This window comes from Mercenaria mercenaria, chromosome 10, assembly GCF_021730395.1.
Source record: "Mercenaria mercenaria strain notata chromosome 10, MADL_Memer_1, whole genome shotgun sequence".
Classification (NCBI taxonomy): domain Eukaryota; kingdom Metazoa; phylum Mollusca; class Bivalvia; order Venerida; family Veneridae; genus Mercenaria; species Mercenaria mercenaria.
Window position 1 is genome coordinate 77,236,484 of NC_069370.1, and position 10,762 is coordinate 77,247,245.

Sequence of the window (10,762 nt, forward strand, 5' to 3'; positions counted from 1 at the left end):
TTTGCCAAAAGTAATAAATTATCAATGTAGAAAATAATAAAGTCAATTGAAAGTGGAAATGGCATGTACATAGCAATGCCAAGAGAACCCCATATTTAAATATACGCTCTAATTTTAGATGGGTTTTTTTTCGCATTTTACAGCTACATATATTTTGCATACTGCACATACTGCATATAACTACACCTGATACAACAAGCAAATTCGATGAATTGGTATCCGCCGCCGAAAGGGCTTGAGGTGAGGAATGGCAAAAATATTTATCTGGCAAAAATTTAAGGATGTTACTAAGCAAATAATTTCATTAGTCAAAATCATTTTAACAGAAAATGAATGCTTTTATTTGGAGGGGGGGGGGGGGGGCATCTGGGTTGACCGGGTGAGGGTACAAAATTTCACATGTTGATTATAAATATTGATGGAAAATTAAAAATGAAAACAAAAGTGGGTGGGGAATGGGGATGCATGATCGGGATGGTGGGCAAGACTGAGTGGAGAGTGAGGTGGGGGAACGGTACATTTGCATGCTAATAAATTTTCATGGAAGGTTTGAAAAAAAAATAATTAAAAGGAATGATTTTTTGGGGGGTGGGTGGAACGGGAGGGGGGGGGGAGTGACCAAGGCAAGGTGGTGACCAGGTGTCGGTACAAAACTTCACATGTTTATAATAAATGTTCATGGAAAAGAATGAAAGAAGTTTAATGAAATTCTACCAATTGGTTGGTTTAATAAGTACAGATCTGTAGACTTTTAAACAACTTAAGGGCAATAACTCTATGGAAAATTGACTAATTGAAAAACAAAATGATAGACATCATCGAAGTATGTTGGTTCATATTTATTTCAAGTTTCATGAAATTCTACCAGCTTGTTACTGAGAAATGGCTGCAGACGTGGATTTTTCATTAAATCAAGGGCAATAACCCTAAAGGAAATTGACCAATCCAAAAAAACTTAACGGGCATCATCACAGAATGTTGGTTCATCTTTATTTCAAATTTCATGAAATTCTACGTGCTAGTTACTGAGAAATGGCTGCGGACGGACATTTTGGGGCATTTTTCAGTAAAGAAAGGGCAATAACTCTATGGAAAATTGACCAATCCAAAACAAAATTGACGGGCATCATCGCAGTATGTTGGTTCATCTTTATTTCAAATTTCATGAAATTCTACCAGCTAGTTACTGAGAAATGGCTGCGGGTGGACATTTTGGGACATTTTCCCGTAAATAAAGGGAAATAACTCTAAGGAAAATTGACCAATCCAAAAAAAAAACTTGACGGGCATCATCGCAGTATGTTGGTTCATGTTTATTTCAAGTTTTATGAAATTCTACTGCTAGTTTCTGAGAAATGGCTGCGGACGGACGGACGGACGGACAACGCCATTTCAGTACCCACTCCCGATTTCATCGGCGGGGGACAAAAATAAATATCTCAAAAAAGGTATGAACGTTATCAATAAAACTTGGCAGGATCATAAAACATTCATTCATGTATAATCCACGTAAAACACGAGTTCTTTGTACGTCAAACTTTTACGGAAGTGTGCGATTGTCATTACTCTTTGAATGACCCTCGAATTTTAAATGTATGGGGAATATCGATTGGAATAATATTTTAAGGAGGTCGTTTTAATTTTTTCACTGATAATTTATGTATAATTTTGATATAAAATGCCTTTCGTTTTTCATTCAAAATGCATTAAAGGCAAACCATTTTATGACTTTGGTAAAAACGCAATCAAAGATCATTTTTAAATTGATAGGTACGTATTTCTACTGATAAGATTACATGGCATCTGGTTTTGATTAAGAAAGGCACGAGTATCTATCGTAATTTTGATTGCAGAGCGGCGGGTATTTGTTTCTGTGGCTTGACTGGTACAATGGGGCGTGGTTTGGACCAATTGTTGCTTTTGTAGAACTGTTCGTTGTTGCCTGGATATATGGTATAAGTTCTTTACAGTAACATTGTTACACTTTGAAATGACAGATATACAAAACCATATGCGGTGACATTGTAAACTAAACGTTATTGTCATCTGTATGGTAATAATTTAAGCTGCAGACTCGGCAAGTACGTACTCCTGTTAGGCAATTCGGCATTTTCCAGACATGAATATAGCTCGTCGTGAAAATGTTTTCTACATAACAAAAAAGGAGAATGCGTCAGGAAAATATGTTATTTGCTGAAAATTAGTACGGATTTACTACCTGAAAAAATCTAGGGAATTATTTTTCCTTTGATAATACAACATGAAATATAATGGAATAATGTGTTTCTCGATTTTTTGTTAGTTCGGTATTTGTGAAATGAGCATAAAATCCGAAATGTTTGAATTAAACTCGGGCTTGAAACGCAAATGAGCAACATTATAGCAAACTTGGTTTGATTGAGTCAGTTCATGAGAGGAAATGAAATGTGCAACACAGCTCACGCTGCCCTAGCACCGGCTTAAGCGTAATTCTGTTATTGTAAAAATGAACGTACTCCATGATCCAAAGGGACCAGAAAATATAACAACACTGTCGTTTTCAACTGCCAAACGAAATTTATCTCGTGAGAGAACAAGCACAGGAAAATTAATATTTGATAGATCTTTCTTTAATCATATTTTGTTTTCAACAGTATCAATCAAACTGGCCTGCAATATCGTGTTTTGCGACCTGTGATTTTCCACTGTTTTCATTTTCAAATGTTGTCATTGTTCTGATCCTTATAAAAGTACAGAAAAAAAAATATTGTGCTAATTCGAATACGTTGTGCTTCCCATTTACCACTATCCGGTACCGGTACATCTCGTTGTTTGTTTTTCACAAAACCAAGCAAAACAGCAAATTTGCTATTCGGAAATTCTTTTCACAATCAAATCATCAGTTTGTAAACAATCATTTCTGAACGACTGAATTTCCTCGATACCGTCAGTATTTAAGAACCATTGCTTTTGACTGTAGGTAACTAGAGTGGTACACTGAACTCTGAACAATGATTTAACAACAAAATCACTGATTGAGATGCATATTTTACTTAATTTTCAAACCCAAGCATTAGTTTGTTTTATTTATTTCCAGTTCAAACGCTATTTAGAAAGAATTTTATAGCTTATTCCAGCACGATCTCAGTATTATGTTTGTTTACGGGTTAAATCAGGCTAGGTGGTCAAGATTGTCACTGGTTTACAGCCCACCTGCATAAACTTCATCTTTTCACATATACTTGACCCGCTTTTAGTAATTTTAGAAAGGACCTATTTTCTATAGTAGCGTACAACCATGCTCAACTTGTCACATACCTACTGTTAATACATTATGCTATAAGCATCCTTTCTCCACTGATAAAATGCCTGAGTCATACATCCTAACTACTCAGTCAAGCAGGTATATAACCATCATAGGCTTCTTGCTTTTTTCTTGTAACAGGATTGGACCGATTTAACGACGACATATATCTGATGATAGGAAAACGTATTCCGGGAATTCTGAGAATTGGACTCGCATTTGTATCCCCGATCGTTGTTGCTGTACGTAAATACATCTAATTATTATATATCTTAATATAAATAGTATCAAAACATCTAGGATAAAATCCTGTAATAAGTCAAAATAATACGAAGGTGGTATTATATAAAGGGTAATATATGGGAGTGCAGTGCCTTTGAGTGATAATGGCACCTATTCTCCCACGTATTTACCTGTTAATTACATGTTTTTCCATAACATAAAAAGGAACCAACACTGCCCCAACTAAGAGATTGGATGCTTGGTGACAAAGCTTAGAGTAGCTCTCAGTAAAGTACGTAGTAATTATTTCAAGGACTACTTGATGGGTGAATGTCTTGTTTATTTTTCCAAAGGAAGTCTACAGTTGTAGAATCTGGGTCGTCGTTGGCGCTTACTCGAAATCGGGGAAGAAGATAAAATTTCATGTGAATTACTTAGGGTAGGCCCGGATGCATGGGATAAGACCAGGGGGCCATTGCGTCCCCCCCCCCCCACCCCCACCCCAACCTCAAATTTCCATCCCCGAGTCGGGTGAGAAGTGACTTATTGTCATCACAGTTGCACCCAACTATTTTTGCAAAAGAATATGTTCTCAAAATCTAGACCCAAAATTGCACTATTTCATACTTATCTTTAAAAAATCTAGGACGAGACCACTCTGAACCCCGAACAGGATCAAAATATCACTTCTTCTACCTAAAAACTATACCAGAGCCCACCATTTTATACGAAGGTGTTCAACAAATACCAGGAACAGTGCTTTCATTTCTGGTCCAACTTTGCTAATATTTGAAATGGCTTGTGTCTCTTTCCTTGATTTTCGATTCATATTACAACATATTATCTCAAGTTGCGTTCAACACTGATCTTCATGCGATGATCAACACAATACGCATGCTAAACTATTAAGGATGACACATTTATAATTTTAAGTAATGGCGTAATGCTTACACTTCACATCAATATTCATCCAAGCTTAAAAATTAGGTAAGTGGCAAATCATATTTAATCGCATGCACAATAGCAAAAGACACAAAGCTCGGCCAGATGACGTCACATGACGTTGCTATGGGGACTACCATTTATTATTATTTATCCAAAGACAATATAACTTTGATATGTCATCTCAGTATTCCCTAGTCTACATAATATAGTACTTACAATTATTTATGATGATAGATCAAGAATTGAGAGTACTTTTCCAGGTATTTATTGGACATCCCTCGTACCATCATTTCTAAAACGTTCCAGGGGAGGGGCGGACTTCCCTGACCACTAAGAAGGGAAGGGTATCCTCTCGAGTACCTCAAAACTTAAACCAAAAATGCACCGAGGCTGACAATTTATGCCTACCAGGGAGAACCCCTTAAACAAGGGGTTGCCCCCTCCTGTTTGCATCCCAACTCGGCGCTATATACCTAGCTGATGACGCTATCGTTCTCAATTAATGCCCCACCCCCACAACCCCAGATCAATTTTTCTGGATCCGAACCTGTGGGGGGCAACTCCAAATAGATATACTGTCAAACCTGTCTAAAAAGATCGCCTTTTGGAGAGCCAAAATGCGGCCTTTATTGGAAGGTGGTCTTTATTCACAGATTGAAATACAATGAAATGTTAAAATGGGAAACAAAACATGCGGTCTTTAGAGCCAGGTTGTCTCTGTTCAGAGGTGGTCTCTTTTCAGAGGTGGTCTTTAACACAGGTTTGACTGTAAAAGGAATAAACATTTTTTTTTGTACATTAAGACTTTGGTACTTCAACGAGTCAGTAAAATTAATTTCAAACGCAAGTCAAATTTACTAACATGCAAATTGCAAGTCGCCATATGACCAGTATTTGTGTTGGTGCGACGTTAAACCCAACACAACACATGTAACGTGAAAATTCCATGTAAACAGTATGCTGTATCCTAAATTGTCCAATTTTTTAATTAATCACTTCATTTTTATTACATTCTGTGATTGAACAGCCACATGACAACTCCCGATGGTATTCAGGCGCCAGTTCGGCCATACATTTGAAACAATACGTTGATTTCACCATTTTCCGTATGTTTGGTTTAAGAAATGAAAATATCAAAATTAGGTTTCCCGTAGAATAACCTGAGTGTGTTGCTTGAATATATATTACTAAGGCCAAAAAGGCACGAGTGATATATTTCTATGCATAAGAACGAGAAACATACGACAAATGTAAAATGTTCTTTGCACACATCCAGTATATACTCTTCTAGATCTAGAGCCTGTCAGTTACTAAGATGATGATAATACTGATAAATTGCGTTATAGACGTTTAAAAATAAATTTAGTTTATCCGATTTGAGTGATGGTGCCTTTTTAGAGAAATGCCGTCCTTTTAAGCTGAAAATGCAGTCCTTTTAAGCTGAATGTTTTATCCGTAAAGTAAAAATAATGTATAGAGATCCAGAGTATTTATACTTTAAATACCCGTTCTACTGCCAGACAAGCATGTCCGAAATCATTTATGTTATATTAGCTAATCTTACTCATTCATTATCCTGGTGCCCCTCATTTCAAAATTGCTGCCTAGTTCATGAACACACCGCTATAGCTTTTCAAATTAAATTCGTTCTCAAACATCACTTACATTCATCTGGATACTCATAAGAATTTTATGCCTGTTAGATCTATACGCTTTAGTTTTTTGACAACCCTGAATCGATTTCAAACACTATAAAATTGAAGTCAGTTTAAGGGATTATTTCGAGTAGGAGACATTAACAAAAGAGACAGAAAACCTGGTAAGGCAAATTAACAGCTCCGGTAATGGAGCGTCACTGTGTGTATAGGCAATACTTCAATCTGTATAGAAAATATACGCAGAAAATACATTTGAGCTTTCATTACACTGGAGAGAGCAAATATTTTCCAGATACCAATGAATGACATTGGTCTACAAAACGACATAACCTCTTTCTCGAATATGTTCCTGATTACATTTTCTGTGAGGGCTATGCCAGGAATATAAAAATATGAAAACATTGCAAGGTCTTTTTGCCAGTTCATGGGTGTCATTTTCAGGTAATCTTTTTCTCAGATATTCATTTGACATGTAAAGTTCTTTGATTATCCTTATTCGCAATTCACTTGAATTCTCAGGATGGCCATAAGCAAAGACACCACTGCATGACGGGAGACATTTTCCATCAGATGGGGATACTTCCATTTTATCGGGCAAAAATTCAAAGGCTTGATCATTCAGCTTTAGACCAGTCTTCACCATATATTGTTGTTTCCAAATGACTGGCTCATGCTTTATTCCCCTTACTGCTTGCTAAAGGTTCTGAAAATTTTACCTCTTTCTAAGTCATCCATATGCCTTTGACAGTCATCACATTTTTGGGAGTGTTGACTTTCTGTCATGTTGTTACCTAGTATATGTTTTGGTTGTAAATTTTGTTTGCTGTCTGTCAAATACACAGTTCTGTGGCAGGTATCGGAAAGACAACAATCACCGTCTATAAACATACAACTCGCGTCTTTCACTTTTATCTCACTTATCTCATCAGTTCTCATCTGATGCTATTTCAGTGTACCTTGCTAAGTTTTAAGCTGTTGTGTTTTAAGTTTCTATCAGAATTTGTAAATACTTTCTTGTTTTACTTCTAACAATTCTACCTTTGTCCTTGGCCGTACCTTGGTAACAAATTTGGAAGCAGATATTATATCATCACCATGCAACACCACATTATTTGCAGTTCTTTTTACAGCTGCACCAATGCTATCTGGTATACCCCGTCCATGCCTTTATTCATGAATGTTTATTTAAATCTTAAATTATGCAGTTCTGTTGGAAACAAATAAAAATTGGCCTTCTGTTTACTGGGCACTCACTAAATACATAGGCAGTGTCGACTTCTAGCATCTCTTCCTTTATCTTCAATAGAATTGATTTCAGATTAACCCATGCCCTGCTGGTCCATTCTCTTGGGAGTCTGATATTGTTGTAAATGTTTTGCTTTTGGATTTTCCAACGTAGTTAATTCCTTTGTGAAGTGTGATTTAAGGTTTGGAGGCCCCAAAATGCATGAACTGTATTTCTTTACCCATTTCTCCCACAATGTTTACTGAAGAGTCAATACGTATCAGACCCTCATTCTCTGTTAGCATTTCTTTTTCATGTTTATTCTGGAAGTGAATGTTGAAGTTATGCTTGGTAAACCTCAGTATGTCATCATAGAATACACCCACAAGTTTAAAGACAATGCTTGTTCGAATTTCTGTTCTGATTAAAGACATGATTCGCTACTTTTTCATTTCCATTTTGAACTTATTTTGTATTCAGTCACCCATTTGCTTTCTCATTCGAAATTGTGTGTCTCTTATCTTTGCAACAAACAAAACTTCTGTACATACAGTCTTTGTTGTTCTCATCACAAACAAAACTTCAGAACAACAAAGACTGTATGTACAGAAGTTTTGTTTGTGGTGAGAACAACAAAGATTGTATGTACAGAAGTTTTGTTTGTGATGAGAACAACAAAGACTGTATGTACAGAAGTTTTGTTTGTGATGAGAACAACTTCTGTACATACAGAAGGACACATTTTATGTATCGTTTCCTTACTTTTACCACTGTATATTCCTAGTTCTCTCTTCACCTGTGTTTTAAACTTTTAAATGATAAACGACTTATTCCTAAGGTGGTTATTAGCACTGCTAAACCAAACCTATTTTTGCTCTCTGGTTACGCCCTGTTGCTCTATTATTCAAGTCTTCAGGCCCGCCATTTCCGTTCAGTATTTGTACATGTATATCAAATTCGTACATAAATGTGCATGAATTATATCTTAAGTGTACAAAATGTATATCTTAGGTATAAAAAGTGATCATAGGTGTATAATAGTGATGCTTTTTGTACAAACCTGACAACATACTATTAGGTGGATGATATTGATATTCTTAATGCACAAAGTTGATTTCACCTTATATATTCAAACCGATATAGTGAGTGTACAAAATTAACATCATAAGTTTTCAAAATTGATATCATGTAAGTGTGTAAAATTGATATTTCAATTCAATTTCAAAATAAAAAAATAGATACATAAAGTGTATAAAATTGTTCTCATAAATTTACGAAATAAATACCATAGGAGTACACTAAGTGCACTTTACCATTTAGCGCTTGCTGATATGCTACCATACCGAGTCGATTTTGTGCTCTTTAGGTGTTTTGTATTTTAGTCGTGTGTTTTGTACGTTACAAAGGATCACTTGGTAAATATTTTCACTCAAACAGTCAGATAACAGTTCGCGCTTTGATTTTTTTAAATCACTAATTCCTCGAGGTGATTTTGCCGCATCCCAAGTGACAGCTTACTAATTGCTTGAGAATCTGAAATAGTAAATGTTGTCAAGTCCAGAAAGAATCGAGTTAAATTCCTTCAGGGTACAATTTCTCTTAAGCTAATATTTCTTGCAATAATTTTTTTTAATTGTGAATTTGTCTTTTATATTCCAGGTTATATTCTTTACAAGTCTGGTAGAATATGTACCGCCTAAATACGGCTCTTATTCCTACCCGACATTAGCACGTATCCTTGGCTGGCTGCTAGTTGTTGCTGTCATGACACCTATTATAGGACAAGCTGTCTATATTGTAAGGCAAAGGGATGGCCCTTTGTGTAGAGATAGTACCTAAGTTTTTCAAATCATAGGTTTGAAGTTAAAAAGCTTTGAAATGAAGACAAATGTCCATATATTTCTCAAAAACAGAAATATAGACAATATTTTTACCAGAAGTGCGGAGTTATGAGCATTTAATATTTTCATGATAACGAAAATTTTGTGATCAAGGACATGTAACTCTTCTTGAACATGGAGAGCATGAACATCAAAGGGACATAATATAGTCAATATTTTCTAATTGGGTGCATTTGATTTAACATTCAACTTTGATCTGGATTGCTAAGTACTGATCCATGATACTGTGTGCTAAAAATTTAGAACATCTGGAACAGTCTATTAACAGAAAAACTATGCTTTAGCAGAATCTAAATAGTTAAGCTCTAAATGGGACTCGAACCCAGGACCTCTCACACCTAAGGCAGACACTCTACCACTTCCCTATAACAGCAGTAGCTAATAGCTATGCAGTTTAATTGCTGGATTACATTGCGTGAACTGGAACAATAATCGGTGAACTCCGGATTATCGGCGCATTCGCTTTGTTTCCTAACGGCATTTTTTGTGTAAAGAAAAAATATAATCTAATGCTGCCAACGTCATAATTGGTCAAATCTGCCCAAATTTCTCCGACGTGTTGTTCAGAGTATGATCTTACTAACTGGCAGTACCAGTGAAATATTACTTACACTGAATATTTTATATTTGCCCTTTTTGCAGCTGCCGAACGGCAAAGACGATAAGATTTGTCCAAATATAAGTAATCATTTTACCAGTTTTGAGAGAATTTCAATTAATGGGAAATTACAGTTACAAACTAAATTCCTTTCTGCAACACATGGAGTCATTAGCATTCACTGTCAATCAGTATTATGACTAAGATCGACTGTCATTCATTCATTTCAAAGTTTCATAGACAGAGTCCGTTGTTTACATTTTTATCGTAACCGGTGCACTTGTAAAAATCACTTTAGTTTGAAAAATCAAAGTATGCGAAGAGCTATGGTACGGTCTCTACTTTGTGGAAGGTATACCTAAAACACAAAACAAATCTTTAGAAAGGACATAGTTGATGGGATAAATAGTTGAAGGGTCCAACTGCTAAAAGAGCTAAACACCACTTTTCAAAATTGGCGTTCTCTAAAATGTTCTAAAATATATTTTATAGTACTTGCACGTACATTTCATACTTGGTGAACACATACTTCTTGTTGAACTCGTATGTTTTGAAGATCTTTCAAAGCGTTCTAAAAATTTCTGAAAACTTTTTAAACGCAGGTGGACCCACTGAAGAAACGATACATAGCCAAAGATAACGTTCAGCTTACAAAAATGACATTCCGTGACGTGTTATATTATCGTTTGTTTTTTCTTGTTCCAGAAAATTGTTGGCCTTCTTAGGCCGTTAGATAATTGGGGACCAAACGAAGAAGAACTTGAAGCAAATTATCAAGCGACGAAAGCAAAATACAGTAACAGGACATTTCTGGATGTGTTTTATTACAATTTGTTTGGGAAATACAGACAGTCGTCCGCTATGAGTGTTATTCTAGCTCATGAAATGAAACACCTGAAGACATAAATAAGAAAACAAAGAAACTTGCAA

The 10,762-nt window shown here is 35.8% G+C and overlaps 1 protein-coding gene across 1 annotated transcript in view; it reads left to right on the plus strand.

The window, feature by feature from the left end:
- The window catches only part of LOC123561074 (sodium- and chloride-dependent glycine transporter 2-like), a 47,062-nt gene extending 37,890 nt beyond the window's left edge, over nucleotides 1–9,172 (plus strand). Inside the window, exons 10-12 of the mRNA XM_045353248.2 lie at nucleotides 1,854–1,953; nucleotides 3,425–3,525; nucleotides 8,993–9,172. Of these exons, the coding sequence (XP_045209183.2) occupies nucleotides 1,854–1,953; nucleotides 3,425–3,525; nucleotides 8,993–9,172 (381 nt within the window). The remainder of the gene's footprint in view (nucleotides 1–1,853; nucleotides 1,954–3,424; nucleotides 3,526–8,992) is intronic.
- Nucleotides 9,173–10,762: the final 1,590 nt, after the last annotated feature.